The sequence below is a fragment of the Parambassis ranga genome, chromosome 13 (genome assembly GCF_900634625.1).
Source record: "Parambassis ranga chromosome 13, fParRan2.1, whole genome shotgun sequence".
Classification (NCBI taxonomy): domain Eukaryota; kingdom Metazoa; phylum Chordata; class Actinopteri; family Ambassidae; genus Parambassis; species Parambassis ranga.
Window position 1 is genome coordinate 11366638 of NC_041033.1, and position 23550 is coordinate 11390187.

The 23550-nt window shown below is 42.9% G+C and overlaps 1 protein-coding gene across 2 annotated transcripts; it reads left to right on the plus strand.

Annotated features, from left to right (window-relative positions):
* The first annotated feature begins 389 nt into the window (after positions 1–389).
* On the plus strand, positions 390–22369 carry relt (RELT TNF receptor). Of its 2 annotated transcripts, none has more exons than XM_028419651.1 (11): positions 390–539; positions 14072–14146; positions 14219–14311; positions 14618–14802; positions 15068–15105; positions 15176–15430; positions 18460–18540; positions 18763–18841; positions 19859–20242; positions 20388–20516; positions 20709–22369. In XM_028419651.1, the coding sequence occupies exons 2-11, from the start codon at positions 14105–14107 to the stop codon at positions 20710–20712; spliced, it is 1290 nt and encodes a 429-aa protein (XP_028275452.1). In that variant the 5' UTR covers positions 390–539; positions 14072–14104; the 3' UTR covers positions 20713–22369. The 2 variants fall into 2 exon arrangements, with proteins under 2 accessions (XP_028275452.1, XP_028275453.1); XM_028419652.1 differs by having other exon boundaries at positions 15179–15430.
* The last annotated feature ends 1181 nt before the right edge of the window (positions 22370–23550 follow it).

A 23550-nucleotide genomic window follows, 5' to 3' on the forward strand; every position in this document is an offset into this window, starting at 1 on the left:
AAAACCTTGGAGGACAAACCTCAATTCAGATAATGCTGTTACAGAGCTGTCACAACAGTGTAAGATGAAAAATACATTTAAGTTAGGTTATATAATTTGTCTTATTCTTAATCATCTTAACCAGTATTGAACGCTTTCTGACTCTATGTAAGAAGACCTACTTTCTTCTTCCGCCAGGTTGTGAGCTGCAGCCACCTGCTTGGGAAAGACCAACAGAGGGGGGTTTACACACACACACACACACACACACACACACACACACACACACACAGACTGACACACACACACACACACAGTGGCGGGGGTTTCAGCTTGCAGCGGTGACGCAGTGTGAGCTCACTGAGCCAGCTCACTGTTATGCTTTTTCACACACACACAGGAGGCAGAGAGGCAGATAAAGTGTGGACCTCGTTTACCGGCTTTGCGGTTTTCGTCCATTCTCACGCATTTTAATTAGCTTCACGTGCCAACTCGTCCCTCTGCAGCCGGTGATGCTCGTCTCTGAACTCTGATTTCAAATCCATTTATTCACCAAACCGGTAAGTCTGACAACTTTCTGAATGGCTGCTGAAGCACTGTGTTGTTATGTTGTGTCAGCCCGGCGTGGGGCTTCTCTTACCGCACACTATGACCACTTTTACGCACGGAGGTAACGTGTTGAGATGACTTCACCTCGTCGAGATAGCATGTGTAGCACACAGTGATACTTTTGGGCTAGAAAGGTGCTGTTTGTCTGAATGGAGGTGACGGCTTGAGACAAAAACCTGTTTTAAATGAACACGGTTAGATGTGTGTGAGAAAACTTTGTGTTTATAACAGAGTTAAAACTTCTGCTGCGCGCTCCTCGGCTAACTTTGCAGTGATACTGTCTGTCTGTAAGTTTGCAATAAAGTTTGAGTTTATATTTGTATAGGTTACAGCTGCAGCTTTTAGTCATTTGATAAATATCACGATGTTTCTGCCACAGATAACTGAACACCTGTTTAAGATTAAACTTACTATCTCTGTGCAGAGCCGTGCTGTCTGCTGACAGAATGAGCACATGCTTGACGTACTCCCTGAGTACGTGATGACCTCACTGGTAGTACGATCCTCCTCCTCTCTTTTTAATGAAGGCTCACAGACCTGGCTGTGTGCGTGTAACTATTTTCACATTCTGGCCTGTTTTTATGAACTTAATAATGGTCATTGAAGCCAGCTGGTTAAAATAAATCCACAATAAAATTCTATGTGTAGTATTAATATTAACTTACACACTCATGCATCATTTGCATATGTTTCAAGTTGTCAGGTCACTGTCACTTATTAACCCTGTACTACAGTGGATTTGGCAGTACTGCTGCGTAATGAGCCCACCACAGTGAGCAATGAGGGCAGGCACCCTGCTCACACACACACACACCACAGACACCAAGGTCAAGGCTGTGATCTTTGGCAGAAGGCTTCCATTGTCTGTGTCCAAATTCCTTGACTTTGCACACACACACTCTCACCAGAGGAGGGCCGTGCACAGCCCGTTATTATTACAATGCAGTCATTTTAAGGATGGATTTATAATGTTTATTCAACATCCTATCACAGGTGATGTGAACAAATATTTGATGAGAAGATAGACTTCCTGTTTCCTGTCATGTGCTTTCACCAACCCACTGAGATGAGATTATGGCGTCTCCTGATTTGGTGTCTCTTAAACTGATTCAAATAAGGCAATAGAGGAAGTGGGCTTCAGAAGGCTTTCAGACTAACTTTCTCTGAACTGTGGACAGCTGTTCTCGTCTGCCAGCTCTTGGACTGAGTTTTTGTCTCAGATTACAGTTTATATATAACAACACTAAGCACCATGGTATCATTATAGTCACAAAAGTATATTGGTCTTACTTGAAAATAACCACATTGGTTAGTTTTTATGATTTTTTTCGAGAGGACAGTAATGTGTTGGCCTGTTTAGGAGTCAAGTAGAGTTTTTAAAAATAATTTTGAAGATTGACCACTGAGGGATTAGCAGAGATTACTGAACTGTAGATGCAATTATTTGGCAAAAAGCACCATGTAGTAATGTCCAGTGTGTTGTGGTGTTGCAGTTAACTGCTGCACACTTATAATTGTACACACACAGGTGCTTTAATTAGGAGTTTAAAAGCAGAGTTCACGTCCAACCCCACCCAACATTTACTGTACACCCAAAGAGTGAAGGAAGGATGAGCAAGAAGAGAGAGGAAGGTGGGGCTGTAGATAGGGGTGAAAAAGTGTGTGTGCATGCTGCAGCTCGGAGTTGATAACAAACATGAGGTTACACACAGATGCACTGCTTCACCTCTCTCTCTGTGTGTGTGTGTGGTAGTCAAAGACTCGGCTAAGCTTTGATTAACCCATCAATCCTGTCATCAATGTCAACCAGAGCAGTCAGGAATGCTGCCCAACCGTCTTCCATCCCCGTGCCTCAGCTGCCTGCCTGCCTGCCTCCCCAATGTCAGCCAGGAACTTCAATGCCAAAGAAATTCCCACTGCAGTGACCGCAGCTCGCAGTCTGCACACACAGATTAGTGGAAGATTGGATAATTACAGGGAGACCTAGTCACAGAAACCTGGAGAGATGCTGGCACGAGCATGACACTCTTAACATGCGCTCACATACATGTACATACACACCCAGGCTGAAATATAAGTTTTGGTGAATAGTTTCCTAAATTTCACAGGATGAGACTCTCCTCAGAGAGCTGTTTCTCCATTTGAGATTGTAGTAAGGGAGTCATGTTGCAGGTCGGTTCAGTCTATTCACTGGAGAAGAGTTACTTCCCGAATGTCTCAGCTCTTTTGTATGTGAAGCTGACAAAGGTCGTGTCTGTGCTGTCACATTGGTGACACAAAATCATATTGTGTGCAATTAATCGTCAGAAAAACTGTCACCGATTAATATTTGCCACTTATCGGTTACGGCGATTAGTCGCGTTTCGTCATGATGACACATTTTTGTGTGAGACATACACTCACCATCACCCTCAAGTGCACACATGTGAGCCCACAATAACAATAATGGCGGAAGACAGTGGTATTCAGTTAAATGATGCAGAGCAGCACGTTCCTAACAGAGGTTCAACGTCTGTCACCATAAGCCGGAGCACGAAGAAAGCCGAAGAAAGCCGAAGAAAGCTGAAGAAAGCGCGACAAGGCCACAATGCCGGCTACAGCTGTAGTGTATAGTGCCGCACACGCATATGCGACATGCATTAGGTGTGAAGCGTGGAGCGTTGGTTGTTGCCATAGCAACTGGATGTTTGCTCGGATCAAAGGAATGAACTCTGACTGGAGAAGCTGCTTCCCGATCTTTATTTAAGGACTCCACAGCAAGATAGGAAAACATTACAACAGCGAAGTCTTCTCCAGCAGATATCGGAAAGAATTCTATTCAGCCAAGAATCCGCGATACGTTTGGTCATTGTGCTCCCCACGACCAAACTAAGCGCTGGAAGAACGTAAGGCAGGTTGATTTGCACACACATACATTTAAATGTGGAATTGTCCAGTTTGTTTGTAATGTTTTTTCTGCTGCTGCTGTACAGTATGAGTGAAAACATGCACTAGTGTGTGACATATTCCAGTCACAGGTTCATTTGCACAGACAGATTTTTTTTTAACTTTAATAATTACTGATGTGGCTTTTCTGAACTTATTTGTCCTGTTTAATTTTAATGTTGATATGCACTTCTTTGTGACCTTAAGATAAGAACATTTGAAGGACAAAGTTACTTTAAATGTTTGCTTCATTATTACTTTGAAACAGTTTGTGCATTGTGCATCTGTTATCAATACATATTTCAAACATGGCTGGTGCCTAATCACTACTTACCAGCTTAACCTGTTAGAATGAATAGTTAACTTGACTGATGATTTGTCAGTATCAATTCAGAACAATGTGGCGATTTAGAGTCAAAAACATGTAAGTGCAATTGTCATCAATTAATCGTCAAATTAATCGTTAACGGCTAAATGCCACAATTAATCGTGATTAATTTTTTGCCAATATCGCCCAACCCTATGTCACATGTATCCCAAACAGAGTGAATTGCATTTTCCATTCAGCCCGTAGCTGGAAAACCCCTTTGATAACACAACATACACCGAGAGACCAGGTTAAACTGAAATAATGTGGAGTATATAAAATAAAACAAACTGTATTAGTAGCACATTGTTTGGGTACAGTTTTGAGGTACATATACTCGAGTCTCCTCCTTGTGGCTAAAGGCAGTGCGGTGCTCGTGCCCTCCTTGGCCTGGTGACCTTTCCCCTCTGTCTCGTCTATCTTTCCTGTCACTCCCTACTGTATGCTGTTTAATGACACGGTCTCAAAAATAAGAAATGTGGAAAAAGACGGCAGGCATGCGCAACTCCCACACATAACCCAGAGCTGGAAAGGAAAAGACAAATCTGAAAGTGACCACAACCTGCTAGCTGAACGTGCCAGTAACCAATCGCTGGCTTTTAGCTGCCAGAGCAAATCACACACCAGCATGTCTGGGTCAATCTCTTTGTGACGAGGCACTGTGTGTGTGTGTCAGTCATGTTTTGGAGAGGATCCATTCAATCCCTTCATGTGAGAAGTGCTACAGACATGCCCCGTTTCAAAACAACCGCTGAGTAATGACAATGTAGCAACAAAGCAGGAACTTGAACCTCTCGTCAGTAGCAGCACTTTTATAGCGTTATTGAATACAACTCAAAACACAGCATATTCACGTCTATAAATATATGTGATTGTGCGTGTCTGTGGTTAGGTTGCATGATAAAGGCAAACCGCAGGGTGGCAAATTGACTTTTATGCTGATATTATGTAATCTGATTTCCTTTTTTTCATTTCTACATACATTTCTTTATCGTATGCACGTACACACACATACTGAGTTGCTTAACATATTTTACATTCCTAGAGGTCTGGTTTAAGTTTAAAGTCTCCATTCTTTCTGGATTCCACCTCTTCAAAGAGTGAATGTGTGTGTGGACTCACTGACCCGCAGAAATCATCTATTAAAATAAGCATTTGGGTTTCTGCACTCAAAAACTAGATGGCAACCAACATGTTTCCTTCTTGGGCCTAGGGTTGGGCGATATTGGCAAAAAAATTAATCACGATTAATTGTGGCATTTAGCCGATAATGATTAATTTGACGATTAATTGATGACAATTGCACTTACATGTTTTTGACTCTAAATTGGCACAGTGTTCTAGCATGATACCGACAAATCATTGGTCAAGTTAACTGCTTCATTCTAACAGGTTAAGCTGGTGATTAGGCACCAACCAGCCATGGAAATATGTATTGATAATATTGAGGCACAAACTGCTTCAAAATAATAATGAAGCAAACATTTAAAGTAACTTCAAATGTTTTTATCTTAAGGTCACAAAGCATGTCAACATTAAAATTAAACAGACAAATAGACAAATAAGTTCAGAAAAGCCACATCAGTGATTATTTCAAGTTAAAAAATGTGTCTGCGCAAATGAACCTGTGACTGGAATATGTACCACACTAGAGCATGTTTTCACTCAGACTGTAGAACAGCAGCAGAAAAAACAAACAAATAAACAAACCGGACAATTTCACATTTAAATGTGTGTCTGTGCAAATCAACCTGCGTTACGTTCTTCCAGCGCTTAGTTTGGTCGTAAGGAACACACTGACTAAACGTACCGCGGATTCTCGGCTGAGTGGAATTCTTTCCAATATCTGCTGGAGGAGACTTCGCTGTTGTAATGTTTCCTATGTTGCTGTAGAATTGATGGATCAGACCAGTTATCTGATATCAAGTCTATAAATCGTAGTCGATATCAGGACAGATCACAGTGTGCACTCATTCCTTGAGTGTTTTAAATAAATGCTGGATCTCCTTTCATGGTTCTTGGCTGATTAGTCATATGTATCGTTACAAGCTACATGCCAGAAATAATCGAGATAGAAATCGTAGCCATCCCTAATGCTACCGTCGTTAGATGATGCTGCAGCACGATGCATCCAGTTTTTGAGCTGTTGTTTCCTCTCATTCTGATAAAAATTAAATTTGATTTGATTAATTAAAATTGATTTGATGATTTGACTTTGATTAAAAACAATCCAGAGTGATGCATGATGGAATATACAGCTGGCAGGGTGAAAATCCTGTTTTCCTGAACTGCTCAACCTCTAGGACAGATTTTTACTGCGACTAAAACAGTAATTAACTGAATCCTTTGTATTTGTCGGACAAATAGAGATAACATGTTGGAAGTGTTGTTTTCGTGCATCCTGACTTTACTATAGACGTGGCCTGAGTGCGCAAGCGGTGAATCACGGTTGAAGGTGTTGGAACACGAGGAGCTGATTTCCATCCACTGCTAATGATGGCGGTGATGATGTAAGGGAAAACGGGAGAGCCTGAAAAACAACTGAACACATTTTTACAAAAGCAGACCTTGAGTCCTTTTGAGGGTTGTTTTGCAGTCAGAAATGGTTTGTGGTTGGCTTCTGGTGGGTTAAATAATAACAGCGTGTTCCTGTCCCCCTTTTTTTGTTTTTTAATTTTAGGCCTGCTAATTTAGGGTTGTTTGTAATTAAGCACTGATGAAAAGCAAAATTTCAGGGTAGAATAAATTAAACTGCACAATTGAGGGTCAGTGAAATATGGACAAAATCAGGCTCTCATGTTGCTGTTCATGCAAGTCAACAAAAGTGTGATTGTGCCTGAGGCATCTGCATGACATCTGCACGTTTGTGCGACCAAAACCCAAGGAAAGCAGTTTTCATTCATGGCAGCTGCAGGAAACTGGGACAGTCTTAACGTTCTCCTCTCTGGCTGCCCTGTGACCCCCCTCTCCACTCTCTCGGGTCTCTCGTGTTCCCTCACTAAGTGATGTCTGACAGGCCGGTGTGCAGCCGAGACATGGGAGAGGCCCGGTAAGTTTCTGCTGCTGGTGTACAGTTCCAGTGGAAAACATGACGAATGACATCATGCAAACTCGAGGATGGAGACAGCGAGAGAAAATGTACCTGCAGACGTGTTACAGAGGGGAAGACACCTGCCCGGTTATCAGACCCATAATGAGACATTGTCTGAGCACTAACGTAGAAAGTGTTGGCGTAAATCGGCCTTTCATTCGCCGATAATGGGCACCTCTGTGAGGTCTAACGCAGGGTATGGTTGTTCTGATCACGTCGTTGTCACGCACGTGCACATTATCTCTCAGTCCACGAAATGTCTGATGAACAATGGAGTGTAATTACCTTAAACCTTTGTTTTGCCACCTCAAGCATTTTCTTTTGTATTTCATTCCTTGGCCCGTAAGATGATGCTCATGTGCATCACAACGAGGTGTTTCCCGAGGCCTGGACATGCTGCGTGACCTAGTGGGATTAATAGGTAGCCATTATTGGCATGAGAACTGCTGGTTGACCTTTTTAATTGGGTCTTTGTGCATTGTGACAGAGAGGGAAGTCTTAAGAAAGCATGAGCCGATTCATGATCAGTGTCAGTGGTATGATATGATCCAAAATGTCTCTGCTGCGTGGAAGCTGTATAAAGCTGGATTTAGTAATAAAGGATCTAATTCTGTGGACTGTCCTCCATATTTAGCAAGTCACTGGCATTTATTCTCATATAGTGTCTCAAACAAAAGCAAGAAAATTTAATCCTGAACTGTCAAAATCAACTTTCCTTATGAAAGTGTTGAATTAAATTAAGTATCTTGTACTATTGATGACCTGAGTGCTAGTATGTGACTCAAAAATGGCAAAAAAGTAACTGAAAGAAGGTGTTCTCAATGGAGTTTTAGGCTTACTGCACTTGGGAGCATGTACCAAATTCTCAAATTTTCATCTCCCTACCTCCCTCTACATCACTCTGCTTATACCAGCCTCAGATCTGTCTACATTCTCTTTAATAAAAAGAGAATGGAGGTTGACGACAATACCTCAGATGCTGGTGGGGCTTCAGGGACAAAGAGGTTGGGATTCGCTCAGTGCGGCACTACCTGTATTGTGTTGTTTAGTGGCCATTTTTTTCACGTGTTTCTGTTTAAACAGTAGATGAAAGCGGCTTAATCACCATGACTGGTCAATGGGTTTTAGCAAAGCTAAGTTTGCAGCCTTCCGGTCTCTGTTTTTACAGTCAAACAATACAGTAGTCTGCACTGAGGCGACTCATGTGTTGTGTGTCCACTGTAATCCAGTTTCAAGCTGCATATTTTATACACTGTCTCTCTTTTCATTTCTTCTTTAGCCATGATGTCACAGTCTGATGTTTATGTCTCATCCAAGCTGTGTTGGTATATGTGTAAATATATACAATAGATTGTTCTTCAGTTGCTGAGTTATGATGACGATTTCTCTCTGCGAAAACAAGCCTCAAAACTGAAATATGTTTGATCTGTCAGCATGACTGGAATATTTCTGTCTAGACTCGACACTAAAAAATCAAACCAGAGTCCTGTCCACTTCACAAACACAGCTCATTGTTCAGAAAACCAATAAATTGGCTTGACCCTGCTTCACCCATGGTCTGCCATGCCGCTCAGTCACCTCAGACTGAAAGGCGAAGAGCTCCACTCATTCTTGTGTTTCCTCTTTTGTGGTTGCTTCCTTCCTTCACAGCTTCATCCGGTAGGATTTCTCAGCATGACATCAAGCAGCCAGAAAAAGCTCTCCCAACACATTTGGCTAAAGCCCTCGCCTCCAAAGCCACCACAGAGCAGAATAATGTGCATGTTTTTGTCCAGGATTTGCCATTACTTCTTTATTATTGCTATTTTTAGCTCAGCTGAACACAACAGAAAATGTGACTGGTCATCTGATGTTGTCGCCACCTGTTATTTGTAGCTATGTGTCAAACAACAGCACGGAGGGTTTTGGGTAATTACTGTTTTACAAAGTTTAGGAAAAGTCGTCGCTCTCCTCTCCCTTTCTTTTGTGGTATTGCTTCAAATTTACCCTGTTTTAATTCAGTCACATAAAGTGACAAAAGCACTGTGGGTGTCGGTGTCTTTGGACGTCTTTGTTGTGTTTTGCGGGGATATTCTGGGAGGTGTTAATGTCCTGTTATGTCCTGCTCTTCCTCTGCTCTCCCTTTGTTTCTGCTGTGTCTCATATTTTTTTATCTGTTGCTTCAGCCCACACATCTCCCTGAGTCCAAACCAAAGCACATGTCTGACACAGGCGTACAACAAGCCGGGCTATGAAAAAAGGAAAACATGCAAACAATAAAAATGCAATTACAGGATCGACAGCTCAGACAGTGTTACGTTCCCCAGTTAGTCCAGGGGATGAGGGGAAGCAACAATAATGTTACCCAGGCCTGAGAAAGAGACAGCAGTCGGAAACAGTGACTATTAATTAAATTTATTAACTTAAATGAATAACAAAATAATAAATTAAACACAAAAGCAAAACTAAAAAGATCAGCGCTGATTATCATGCTCTAGTCCCTCTGGACAGAGCAAAGACGCATGGTGTGTGCGTCCACAAGTTGGCCCACACTGGCCCTGGCCATGTGCACACCTCCAGTTGATATACTTCTGCTGACGAGGGCCAAGTGGCCTCAGGTGTGGATGATCCACTTGGTTCACTGGAAGCACTTGGAAACCTGCACAGAAAACAGAGACAGACATACACACAACAAATACCGGCACGTAACACCCCCTCCCATAAAAGCAAACCCCTGGTTTGCCAACTAGAGGGTTAACACATACGAAGTGATCCCATTACACGAAACAGAAAGTCCTGCCCAGAGAACCAGTTCTGCCTTTGCATTAATGGAATCACAGGCCACATGGCCACACACGCTACCGCCACAGCCACTACTATGGCCGGCAGCACCACAAATCACGCCCGGCAACACCTCTGCCCACAGCAGAGAAACTCAAAGTCTTAGCACACGCGAACACACACCCCTGCTCGCAGCAGAGAACAACGAAACGTACGCTAACACGCATGAAAACCGAGTGTGCACACACACCTCTGCCTCCAGCAGACAAACACACGAACGAAAGTGCACACTCGCACACCTCTGCCTACAGCAGAGAAAACACAAAGGACGAAGCGTACGCTAAACACACCTCTGCTTGCAGCAGAGAACACACGAACAAAGCGCATGCTAACACACAAGCTAAACCATACAGAGTTTCTACACAGACTGTCCCAGTTTCTGCCCAAACAAACTCACCTAACTGTCTTCTGGAGCGTGCCGGGCTCGAGGCGTCTTTAAAGGCTGAACTCCAGTGGCCGAGGCCCTGGAAAGCCTACCCCCGCCAGGGAACTGGATCCCCACCCAGGATTAGCTCCGAAAATAAGAAAGGCAAAATAACAAAAGAGTGTCCGATGGAAGGACTGCTAGCAGACCAGCTGGGCACTCACCTATTCTAAACTGGGAAGACAGTCAATGGGGTTAAAGCTCACACTTACCACAAGGCTTCCAGCAGGCTACATGGCTACAACAAAGCTACATAGTCACCGAGACCTTGCTGGAACTCTCCCTCAGTAGGAAATCCCGGACGAGCCCCCATTTGTTACGTTCCCCAGTTAGTCCAGGGGATGAGGGGAAGCAACAATAATGTTACCCAGGCCTGAGAAAGAGACAGCAGTCGGAAACAGTGACTATTAATTAAATTTATTAACTTAAATGAATAACAAAATAATAAATTAAACACAAAAGCAAAACTAAAAAGATCAGCGCTGATTATCGTGCTCTAGTCCCTCTGGACAGAGCAAAGACGCATGGTGTGTGCGTCCACAAGTTGGCCCACACTGGCCCTGGCCATGTGCACACCTCCAGTTGATATACTTCTGCTGACGAGGGCCAAGTGGCCTAAGGTGTGGATGATCCACTTGGTTCACTGGAAGCACTTGGAAACCTGCACAGAAAACAGAGACAGACATACACACAACAAATACCGGCACGTAACAGACAGAGAGGAAGAGCACGTGGAAGGAAAATATATGAGATGTTACAACAAGCGGACAAAGAGCTCCAACTTGTGTGACAGGGGTTATTTAGCGTCTGCTCTGGAAGATGATTTAAGGCATGTCACTGTGGTGGCATGTGCCTTAGGAGTGATGTAGACAGCAGCAATAGACAATATACTTTTTATAACTTGAATATTAAAAATGATATGACTCCAATGAGATGCAACATCATGGAATTAGGCCTCCAGTCAGGGCCAATAGGTCTGTGCTGGTGTCTTTTCTGTATTCTGAACTGAGGAAAGATAAATGTGTGCTTAAAAAAAGAAGCATGAAAGAATCTTAACTGCCGCTACAATGAAAGGTAAATGTCCGACCTGCAAACCAGCCTGGATTCACAACTAAGATGAGGAGGAGGAGGAGGAGGAGGAGGAGGACTGCTCCACAGACAGAGCAGGAAAGAAGATTTGGGAGAAATGAATGATAGATGCATGAATAACACCAATTTAAATACAAATGAGTATTTGATGAACTTACGGTAAAGTCTTTACTGATGCCTGTCCCGAGTCTTTCTTCTGTCTGAGGGTGGGAAGGGAAGGCGAGCAGACCCATGCATGGACACCGAGGAGGTCATGTGCTCCCAAGGTCCAGTGGGAGTCCCACGTGTGGTGGTCACTTCTGTAGTGGGTTTGTGGAGAAAACCTCAGACAAACTGGATTTAAATGCAAATTCATCACATGGCTTGTATTGCCCAGCTGTGAATGACTTCTAAGGGCAGTGAGCACATGTGGAGCATCTTTATTGGACATGCTTTAACATCCTTGTGTATTTTAAATACATGTGTGCTGCACGTGTTGCTGCTGCACTGACTCCTACACAGTCAAATGGTGCATAATGAAATAACATAACTTTTTTTTTATCTTGAATGTGATCTCTCCATCACACATTAATTCAGCTTCACCTCACTCTGTGCTCCGCTGCAGTTTTTAGTACAGTTGATTCAGTGACTGCACTTCTAGAGGTCGAGTGAGGTTCTCTGTGGAAAGCCAACATTCCTCTACCCCTCTAACCCGGTCCAATTTGTTATTTGACACTTTCCCAAAAAAGAGGTACTTAATTGTAGGTCCCATTTTTGTTTTGCTCTCTCTATCATTGTCGTTTTATTGATCATTTTTCCCTTTTTCAGCTGTACGAGCAAAAGCTGCATGTGTGTAGCTGCATGTGCCCGGATGTGACTTGTAATTAGCTTCTTGCTCCAGCCTGAATGGCATTTTAACAAATGCTTCTATATATATCATGCTATCAGGCTGGAGTTTTAGCAGTGTCACTCCCTGCCGCTTTCTGCCTCCCTCTCTTCTCTCTTCCGCTACAACTGAATCGGCCCTCGTCCTTCAGCCTTGTGTTGTTTTTTCGAGCTGGTGGTTTTTCTACCAGTGCCCTATCTTTCTCTTCACCCCTGAAATTATGCCTCAGAAGCCTGTCATTGGCATGAGGGCCCCATCGGACCCAAATCATAAACTCATAGCATTTTTATTTTCTTGTTTGTACAAGGCACAGCTTGGTGCTGGCCGGGGTTACAGATGTTGCGTATCTGTGTATGTGTCTGACCTGATGTGTGTGTGTGTGTGTGTGTGTGTGTGTGTGTGTGTGTGTGTGTGTGTGTGTGTGTGAGTGACCACATGTAGTGAGAGAATGAATGGGTTTAAGTAGAGAAGTGTTGATTTACTTGGTAACTAATATTTAAAACATTGTGTAGTGCTGTGTGGTCAAAGGTGAAGAGCCACATTAAAAATGGCCTCTCCCACACACATGTCCACCCCCCCACACACACACAGACTCTCACTGTTTTGGCTGTGATTGAAGGGGCATGTCTTATGCCTTTAGGGGTGTGTCTGTGGTCACAGTTACAGTATAAGACACAGGCAGGTACACTGAATTTTGCATTCAGCTCCACAGACACGAGTTTTGTGTCACTTCTGCAACTCATTTGGGTTTCTTTTTCCCTTTTTGCAGATAAATCCCTACAATTTTACAATCATTTATTTACCTTTTTTATTTTTTAAGGTATACCAAGTAGTGAAGTGCTGTTGGACTGTAGTTAGAAAGTTTGTGTTTAATTTGAGTTTGGTCCTGACTCAGCATTTTAGCTGCACTCAGAGCATCCTCACCGAGTTGCCACGGCAACTGTGTCTAATCTGCTGCAGGTCTGGAGTAAGTATGCTGCTCTGTCTGTTTTCTCTTTTTTCACTGTCTCAGTCTGAGTGAAGTTTCTTTTCTGCTGATTTTTCAAATGCTTTTTATGACATGTAAACAGTGTGTGTGTGTGTGTTGTGTCCTCTCCTCCTGGAAGAAAAACATTGTGCTATCAATTTATGGCATATTCTGCTGTGTCAGTCATCTGATGTTGCAATATTCATAAGGACTGGGTCGTCATTCATGTACTGGCATGAGAGTTTATGACAGAAAAGAAAACTCATAGTAAAGTTATAATGCTTTGATTGTGGTCCAGAAAACACATTTTAAAATGTAAGATTTAATCTTTGAGGCTACAGTATATTAAACATATTTAAAAAATGCTTTCATCCACTTGCTTTGTCAGCATATGTGTATGTAGATACACTGTAGGGAGTGATGAGTGATTTTGGAGAGCCAGCTTTAGAGATGGCAATTGTTTGCTGTAACATACAGACCTATACACATGATCATCTTAATTCTGTGGACTAAAAAGCTTGATAGTGGTTACATTTATCCATAAACAGATTGTGTTCTCAGTGGCCCAGGAGCTGATAATGTCACATTTGATAAAGTTGGTAAATTAACATGTTGCAGAATTTGTGAGTGCCTACAGTTCAAAAATAGCTTTGTAAAATCCCTGCTTCATTCACTGCTGCTCACAAAAAGATCCTGATTCATGTTAAATGTTATTTACAGCATTTACAACTGCTGCTTACCTCCCTGCTGCTCGAGTCACTGTGCTGTGTCGCAAAAATGACTCAGGTGTTTTTTAGCCATGTGAGCTGGTGTGGTTTAGTGTGAGTGTACTCATGCACTCCATGAATGTGTGTGTGTGTGTGTGTGTGTGTGAAACAAACATCACTTATAATTATATCACTTTGTCCTTAACCTTCCTTCTGTCTTTTGTGTAGATCATATGTACATAGAAGAATACATTGAAGAAGATGAGGAACCACCTTTGCTGCTCAGCTCTCGTCCTTCTCACGGTAAATTTGGGCATATATGTGGAAAAAAAAGGACGTATGTGGGCCTCTTACTGACTCCTGCTTGTTTTCCAGGTGTTTGGCTGTGGTGGGACTGCAGCAGTGCAGTGTCGGTGGGGAGAAGGGTGTGTGTGTCTGCAATGTCCTGCAGGCCAAGAGCCATCCCAGGTGAGACAACACACTCAAATGCCAAATTTATAACAACTTTTATTTCCAGTTGTTCTTTGTTGACTGCAAACTAAGACTGGTCCTATCGTCAGTGTTTTGTTAATGTGCATTCTGCCATGTTGTATAGGATATATAAGCACGTCTTAAGCTTAGCACTTCCTTAAAATGCATGTGGCAAGTAAGCTACAATGAGGGGTGATCACCTGCTCACTGTATGACTCTAGGATGGCCTTGTTGATATCACGAGAGCGGAGCTTCATGGTGTGTAATTTTAGCTTCTTTTATACCCATTTTCTGTCTTGCCAGGCTTGTGGGCAGATCCAGAGTCCAGCAGAAGAAGTGAGATGTCAGTCATGCCCTACTGGAAGCTTTTCAAACTCACTGGACTCTGAACTTTGCCGTCCACACACCTCCTGTAAGCTGCTCGGCCGCAAGGTCACGACCTCTGGCACTGCATCTTTAGATGCCATCTGTGGAGACTGTCTGACTGGGTAAGAGCTGCCAGGCTACTTGCCTGCCTGCTGGTTAATCCCCCTCCCTAGTCCAGCTGTGAGCCTGGCAATCAAAGGTCTAAGCTTCAACATTACTCGTAAACTTTCTAAATTTCCTCTGTCTTAAAATACAGTAAGTCACATAGGCACCATTGGATATAATGTGCCACAGGCTAAAACCACTAATTAGTTTTTATTTTGTTATAAAACTAGGTTTCCACATTTCTCTTACAAGCGCTTATATTTCTCTGTTGTCCATTTGCAGGTTTCAGCCCGCTGCAACAGGGCAACCCTGTGTGAAAGGTAAGCAGCTCATTTTAAGGATAACACCTTGTTTCTGCATCTGCCTCTCTGATCTTTCGTCCTCTCTCAGCAGCTGCACATGTCAGAGCGGTCCGTACTGTGGGTAAAGGTCCTTCCAGTGGTGCAGGTGGACCAGCCAACAGCACAGTTGTGCGCAGTGCAGAGGAGAAGACGGCAGAGTACGCTGTGTTCGCACTGGTGCCCATATTCTGCGTGATGGGCCTGCTAGGTATCCTCATCTGCAACATCCTGAAGAAGAAGGGATACCGCTGCACTGCTGAGAAAGAGGGAGGAGATGAAGAGACTGCCACACCGCAGAAAGAAGGTGAGAGGAAGGAAAGAAAGGGGAGCTGAAGATAGAAAGTGGCAGTTACATGCAGGTTGTTGTCACGTTCAGCCATAAAAACGCCAAGTTAGCACACATGCACGCACACGATGTGGTCAAGTGTTGTCAGGACAATGCCAAGCCAAAGGGCAGTTTCTGTCTATGCAGACTTATTTCCTAGAGGTTACTGCACGCAAGTCTACACGGAAGGATTTTTGTCCCTGTGGTTTTGAACTTTGACCTGGCATGCTGTGTTTTTCTAAGCCTGAGCTGTTATTCTTGTAATTTCTCTGTTTGAAAAGAGAAAAAAAGCATTCCCATGAGCTGACGTCAGAGAGAAACCGGCTTGTGTAAACAGAGGGAAGTATTAAAAAGTGAGGGGGAAGGCAGAGGAAGAAAAGTAGACAAAATGGGGTGGTGCTATTAATCGGAATCATCACCACACCCATTCTGTGCCAATGCACCCTGTCAGAGAATTCCTGGTGTGCTAATTTAAACCATTCTGGGAAGGTGACGCCGCATCTGTTGCTGTTATAACACTAAACTAGAGACACTGCCTTCATTCCTCTTCATCCAAACAGACTCACGCTGCTATCCATATGCAATGTGTCAACACATAAGGCATAAGGCAGTAGTGACAGAAGGAGTTCAGGCACTTAGTTTTGCCTCAATTCGTAGTAATCTACTCTTTTAAATAGGTATTACACTCAATTTACCCACGGCGTCCATGCATTTAATTCTTCCTTACCTGTAGCAACCAGGCAGCATAGATGACCAGCAGTCACTGTCATTTAGTGCACAAGCATAAACAGATTTACAGGCTAAGCTGGCTTTGCCTTCACTCGCCTGCTGCTCGTAGGCTCGGATGAAAGCACTGCAATGCACAGGGCGCGTCAGAGCACAGCTGCCATCTCAGCAGATCAGACTTTGCAACACCAAGTCCCACGTCAAGAGACATTAGCACAGCAGCTGCTGCTTTGGAAAGCTTGCTGTCTTTAAAATGTAAAAAGATGGATTAATGATCCATCTCTGTCACAGATACACACATCAAATATTTTCCTCAATATTATTCTCAATATACAATACAAAGTCTGATTGAGTAGTTCATGACCTGAGATACAATCAAGTCTATCTCATTTAGTCCACTCCTACATTTCAATGACGACCTCTGCTTCTTTTTAGACTGTGCTGACTTAACTAAAGTACAACTGTGTATCAACAATGAAGGCTCAGGCTTTACTCTGTACTCTGACTCTTTGTACTCGACCATGCTTACTCATACAGTAAGACATATTCACAATTAGTGGTTTAATTAAGTAATGGAGGACTGCTAATTTGGACTTTCATTTTATGTGCGGAGGCACAGGTCACAGCACCAGTCTCTCTGTCAGTGATCTCTGCCTTTCTGTCTTGAGTGTTGCCTTGGTTTCTTCCTCTCTGAGCACTTTGTTGTGAAACTTAAGTCGTGCCCTTCACCTGAAGGGAAACTCCCCGAAGGCCTATGCACCAGCTCTATCCCCGCTGCTGTACATTCATCCAGTTTCTTGGCTCGCTAACACCACCACTCCTCCCCCTTACTGATCTGAACATGACACTATCCAGCTCTCCTTTCCCAGCCAGATCAATAATTAAATCAGGTCCTTGCCTCTTTGTTTACATCTTCTCTGTGTTTCTTCTTTCTCAATTGTTCTGTCGCTTCTATCTTTCTGCAGTAAAAGGATGTGAAGACATCTTTCTCTATGTGTCAGAACAAATGTTGCAGTGGGCTCATAGATTAGTTAAACAAGAGAAAAGTCAGGGGAGCAGGAAGTCAGGTAAAGCTGGCAAAGATGTCAGAAGTTAAGGTAAGGTATTGAAGTAGGATACAGCAGTGACAGATATAAAAATGGAAAAGTGATTAGAGGTCAGTGGGAAGCTTTCGCTGCTGCAGAGGAAAACTTTAAACCTCTCTGCATTTTCCTGATCCTAGTTATATAATAGAATAGCTGCAGTGTGCTGTCTGTCTGTCTGCCTGCCTGTCTGCTGCAGTCCTGACAGGGATCTAAGGTTAGAGGAAATTCTTACTCCAGCACTTTTCTCATCATCTCCATTCAGGGGGAACCCCCGTGGGGATGAATTACAGCAAGGCCAGGCTTACCTCGGCAGAGCTAAAATCAGTAACTCTGACTCTGCAGAGAAAAGTTTGCCTCATCAGGGAAGGCAGTGACAGTAGAAGTCAAAGAACAAATCCGAGAGTTTAAATGTGGGGTCAGATCTGTTTCTATCTAAAGTGAGCAGACTGAAACTTTCTGCTCCTTTACCATGGCAAACACATGGGTCTGTCTTTTGTTAAAGGACTAAATAGAAGAGAATGAGTGCCTCTGTGAAAATGATGCTGTTATCCCCACACATAGCAACAGCCAGTGTGAGCTATTGTTACGGCCCAACAACAGACTAATGCTGCTTATGCAAGGAGGACAGAAATACACACACATACACACCATCCATACAGTCACATTTTGCTCACAGATGCACAGAGTAACCTGGCATTGGGGTCCTCTAGTAACCCCCCCCCCCCCCCCCCCCCACACACACACACACACACACACACAGAGTGTGCTCTGTGTGCTTCAGTTGTACTGAACAGAGCATAATTGCTGAGCGAGCTATTCTGCACTCTCCCCATTGATCTCCTCTCACTGTGCTTCACTATTATGGGATGATGGGGTGGGGAGGGTGGAGGGGTTACTATGGAGCCATATCTATTCTCTGCTGTTCAGTCATCCACATCTATCCCTATCAGTCCCATCAAGTAATGGAACACAATATCCCAGCAGTGACTCACACTGTATGAACTAGTGCTTAAAGTTTGGCAATGTGTGTATTGTAAATATAAGTAGCATATATACATATGTATGGATATTTTTAAAAGTATATTTAAAGACATTAGCATACAGTGCATTATGTCCACTATAAATGTGAGTGGTTATTGTTCCATTCAGATGGATCAATGATGTGTGTGATTAAAAACTCTTTTTTGTGTCCTTCAGGAAACAGTTGTCCCTACATATCTGATGACATGAATGAAGATACCATCAGTGTCCTGGTTCGCCTCATCACCGAGAAGAAAGGTACATACATCTAAATACCGCCACTGATGTCACACAGGAGCTCGTGGTCACAGACACTTAACCCCTCGTGGCAGCACATCACAGTGTATCACACTCCCCCAAAGACATGTGGACAACTTCCTCTTTCTATACAAAACTACATTTCTTTAAACAGGATTTTGATTATGATGAGTCTTTCAGTATTGTGAACGTCATAAATGAGTGTGGTCTCACTGTTTGTAGAAAACGCTGCTGCACTGGAGGAGCTGCTGCTGGAGTACGAGAGCAAACAGATGGCCATGAGCAAAGGCTCTTCAATCAAGTATGAGACAACACACATACACACATTAGACATGTCATCATATTTTTGCTCAGTCATGTTGTTCAAGGTCAGTCTTAACAAGAAGATGGTGAACAATTTGAAAGCAGGTTCTTTCCCATGAGGCTATGATAATAAAAACCCTGTTACTGTCCACACTGTAGACATTGTAAGAAAAACAACAAAAAATGTACACCTAAACCTAAGCTGTGCCTCTGACACCTTAGCACACATCACACCATCTTGACTGCTACATTTCCTGTGGCTGTGACTCACTTCCTCCGGGTTGCAGTGGGCGTCTCGTGCAGTTGTAACAGCCATCTAGTCATGAGGCTTACACAGCCTGTCTCCTGCGAAGCTCACTGACTGTCACATAGCTTGAAGTCACACAATTTACATGACCAAGTGTAGTTATGGTTGGATTATAGGTTGTAAGATGTACCATTAAAATTGCTAGAGTAATCAGAATTTAACCTAACAAGTCCACAAAACCTGCCGCAGTAAACCACAGTCAGTGCTTTGGCTTTGGCTTGGACAGTTTGACTGGAATTGTCAACATTTGTCACCTTTAATTCCAAATCTGTTGTTGGAGCTGCTGCTGACCTGGCTTCTCCCACTGAGACACTGCAGCTCATCTTATCAAGAGTATTACATGATGGTAACTGGATCCTGTTCAGATGTGTATGTACGCCCCATGTACAGTGAGGGGTCTCAGTGGGCGTGCCGCTGAGTGAATTGCTGCTCAATGGGTCCGCTGTGAGGTTTACATTTCCAGAACATTCTTACACACACAAAGAGTGCACACACACACACAGTTCTGGAAAGCTTGTGTGTACATACTGTTGTGCAGACTGTATGTAGGCATGGCGGGAGGTTTTGACAGGGGTTATCGGAGGTCACTGCAGGTCACCCACCAATATAAATTGTTACACATTGAACATTTTTTAAGTTTAGTTGTTTTCACTATCTCTATTTGTAGGATGTGTAAATGACTGTAAATTTCCATCATTTCCCTCCCAGGTTCCCCATGCTGTCTCCCTTGTCTCCATTCCGCTCCCTTCCCAGGCTTTGCCCCCATCAGTCCCACCTCCACACCATCTCTGGCCTGTCTGGCCTGGCCCCCAAACACGGGTACCGCTGCACCCGTTGCGCCCAGAAGAAATGGCCGCCCGTTCTCATTCCTCCCCTGGATTCTCTCAAAGATCCACTGAAGCCCCCCCAGACCCTCATCCTGCCCTCCTTGGATGCTTCCACTGACCAGCAAAAGAGCCTCCTGCTGGGGGGAGTGTGTGTGGACACACACCGCACACAAGCTGTCGTGCCAAAAACTGTACAGGAAAAAGTTGAAGGGAGTGAAGTGAAGGAGAAGAAGGAGGGAGAGCTCACTGTGTTGTCTGTGGGGAGGTAGGTAGCAGTAATGTGTTGCTCCTTTACCTGTAGGCAAGGCAAGCAGTAGGAATTAATCAAACACACACACACACACACACACAGGTCTTTCTATATTTTTGAGCGTTACATGGACAAATGATCTAAAATCTTCCATGTACAGATTTCAGGTTGCTCAGATCCCTGAGCAGAAGCCTGTCACCGTGGAAACCAAGACATCATCCCATGAGCAGAGGAACTCCCTGTTTGGTGGGAGACCCTTTTCCTCCTCTTCATCATCCGGCAGTAGAAGGTACAACCTACAGATCAGTAGCCTTTTTTTTGTCAATGCTTGAAAGGAAATGATGCACAGCATGACTTTAGGTGAGAGTGTCAATGAATGTTTGCCAGCCCTCTGAATAACTCCATGAAATGGAAAAACTATGCTTCACATCAGGTCAATGAAGTGAGAAAGAAGGTTCTCATTCACATGTTTGTCTCTCAGGTGAAGAGAGAGACGCTGTATGATGACACTACCTCGCTGAAGATGACCTCATCATCTGGAGACAGCTTCACAGCTGGCACGGAGGTTATCCAACCAGGAACCAGAACCACCTCCCGCAGGAAGAAGTTGTTTCTTATTATGAGATAAGAGGCGTGTAATAAGTGTATTTATTATCACATAAAATAATATTTTAACTTCACAGATGTATCAGAGAAGTTCAACTTGAAGTACTGCTGCTCCACTGTCAAAAGCCCTAACAGGAGCAGTTAGGAATAGCCATGTGGGAACAGAGTGGACAAGTTTCATTTTAAGCTTTGTGATGAAGAATTATTTAAAAAAACAACAACTGATGCTAGAAGGGTGGGAGACAGCTGCACTCTTAACCCTGGTAACTGTGCTTCCATATAGAAAGTGACACACAGGGTGTTCGCTGTGTGTCACTTTCTGTGTGTGTGTGTATTGTAATACACACATTTCATAAACTCACTTAATCACAAAACACTGTTAGTGTGTAGTGAACAGGACTAAACACTGCGGACTGCTTTTATTCAGCTGCATGTACCTTTAAAAAGAACACAGAGAGGTGTCTGCAACCAAGTGCCACATGAATGTTTTTGTCAGGAACAGACTGAATAGGGACTTATCTGATGTTGGATCATATGACACTTGATTACAACATTAAGTATTGGTTTGTTTTTAATATTGTTGGCTCACACTGAAATTGTGAGTGAGCAGAGGTTCCATACCTTGAAGATGTTGAATGTAGTCAAAAAAACCTTTGATCAAAAAGAAAGTAATGTAATTAATCAGTGCACGTTTTCCCACAGTCTGCATTAAAGGGACAGTTCACCCTAAAAATCACAACTCACACTAAAACTGTTAAAAAGTATAAACAGCACTGTGAGCCACTAGAAAAATAATGACTTTTGTAAGCTCTTAGACTAGATTTATGTAGAGATTCAGGGGCCAAATGTTGTAGAGGGGCTCCTCTTGCTGCACCCAATGGCTTATTTCAGGCTGGTTTCACGGGTGAAATGGTAGATCCAACTTTTCTAGATCAAAACATATGAAATAATGTAAATATGTAAATATGGGTGAATATGAAAAAAACACACCAAGTATGTTTTAGGCGAAACATTACATCCCCTGTAAGAGGAAAGACAACTGTCAGTCAAAAAACAAACATGATTCATGTTATTTTCCACAACATTTCAGTGTTTTTCTTTCTTTTCTGCAAACAGCTGGTACAGATTTCCATTCTAATCACACACACATATTCAGACTGCTCTGTATGCAATCTCTACAACTGTAAGTAACCACTTCCATATAATCACACACACACACATTTTTTTTTTTTTTTACAGTTTAATTACATAAACCAACCAGCGGTCGCAGAGAATCCGCGGTTTAAAGACCTCAGAGTCGTGCAGCTCAGCTGGTTTTAGTTTCTGCTCTCATGGAGTTTAAAGCGTGTACCATAATCTTGAGAGGTTTTTTAACTGCTCATTTTCATATTTTCTTATTATGTTTTATGACAACATGTCTGGTAGAAAGGATATTTATTGGCTGAGGATATAGTTACATGTTTTTATTTGATCTGTTTCTTACTAGTATTAGAGTTCTTATTAAATGTTTTCAAGCTGAAGTATTGCTTGTAGAGAGGAGGGCTAAAAACATCCCTCTCATCAGCTTTGTAGCTTGCATTTATATACAAAATACTACATTTTTCTGTATGATGTTTTTACTCTTTAAATAAAGAAGAGGTGTATTTTAAATGCGGACTGGTGACGTGCAGAGATGTGGCTTTGTAGTGTTTGTCTGAGTGTTACTTCAATGTGTGAAAGAATCCCTGTTAAGCAATAAAACACTACAGAATATAGGTTGAAACACAGAGGCAGTCTTACTGTCAATGGTGGCAAGCTCGTAGTGAGGCCAATATGGAAGTGGCTGAAAGTGCAAGACTGCTGTTGGCCAGCTGGGGCTCCAAAAACCCTCTGTATTCCACAGACTCCCATTCAAAAATCACCAACCTTTACTTAAAAAAATCTCCCACAACTCACTATGATTTGCCACATATTCTTGTGTCCTTGTGGTCCATCTGAAAAATATTTTAATAGATAAAAATATATTAGGCCTCAAGGATCGCTAAATGAGTGGGTGTGGTCAGTGTGATTGACGGGTCTGTCCTCAAATCACTGACAGGCTGTTTACAGGAAGCTGGGCTGCTTCAGACACGTCTGCTAAATTTAAGTTTCTTTTAACAATACTAAATTAAATGCACTTAATGTCACTTAAGCAATTCAGCATTCAGATAGATAATGTGAATTTTTACAACTTGACTGCTGCATTAATGTAAGATGCTGCTCAGTCAAAATCAAGGGAAGTACATTGAGTCAGTGTGCTGCACTGTATTAATGTGTGTAAATTTGTAAATTTGACAGATTCTTGACTGCCGGGAACAATGTGAACCCAGTTACCCGGTCGTCTGAGAGAAACACACACCAAAACCAGTCCACACTGACCCTGCTGAGGACATTTCAAAGCTAAAACCCTTCTTTACATTGTCACTTAAATTTCAACACTGAGACAGATTATCTTGCAGCCACCAATGAGAAGTTCAAACTGGAACCCTCCAAGCTGTGTTTTTGTGTGTGTGTGTGTGTGTGTGTGTGTTTGTGATTTATTTGTACCATTTCTTGTCAGCATGTCAGGTGCATGTCAGGTGCAAATACTGCCCCCCAGTGTTTATTTGCTGTGCCTGCAACAACATAGTATGTGAATGTGGCAGTAATTTTGTGAATTTATAGTCATGTTAAAGTGTGTCAAATCCTAGTTTAGTCTT

Bases quoted from the DNA above. Each gene is read 5' to 3' on its own strand.
- relt (XM_028419651.1), top strand. From the start codon at position 14,105: ATGAGGAACCACCTTTGCTGCTCAGCTCTCGTCCTTCTCACG. The intron at 14,312-14,617 runs GTGAGACAACAC...CTGTCTTGCCAG, and splicing joins CAGGCCAAGAGCCATCCCAG to GCTTGTGGGCAGATCCAGAG. The intron at 18,541-18,762 runs GTACATACATCT...CACTGTTTGTAG, and splicing joins CCTCATCACCGAGAAGAAAG to AAAACGCTGCTGCACTGGAG.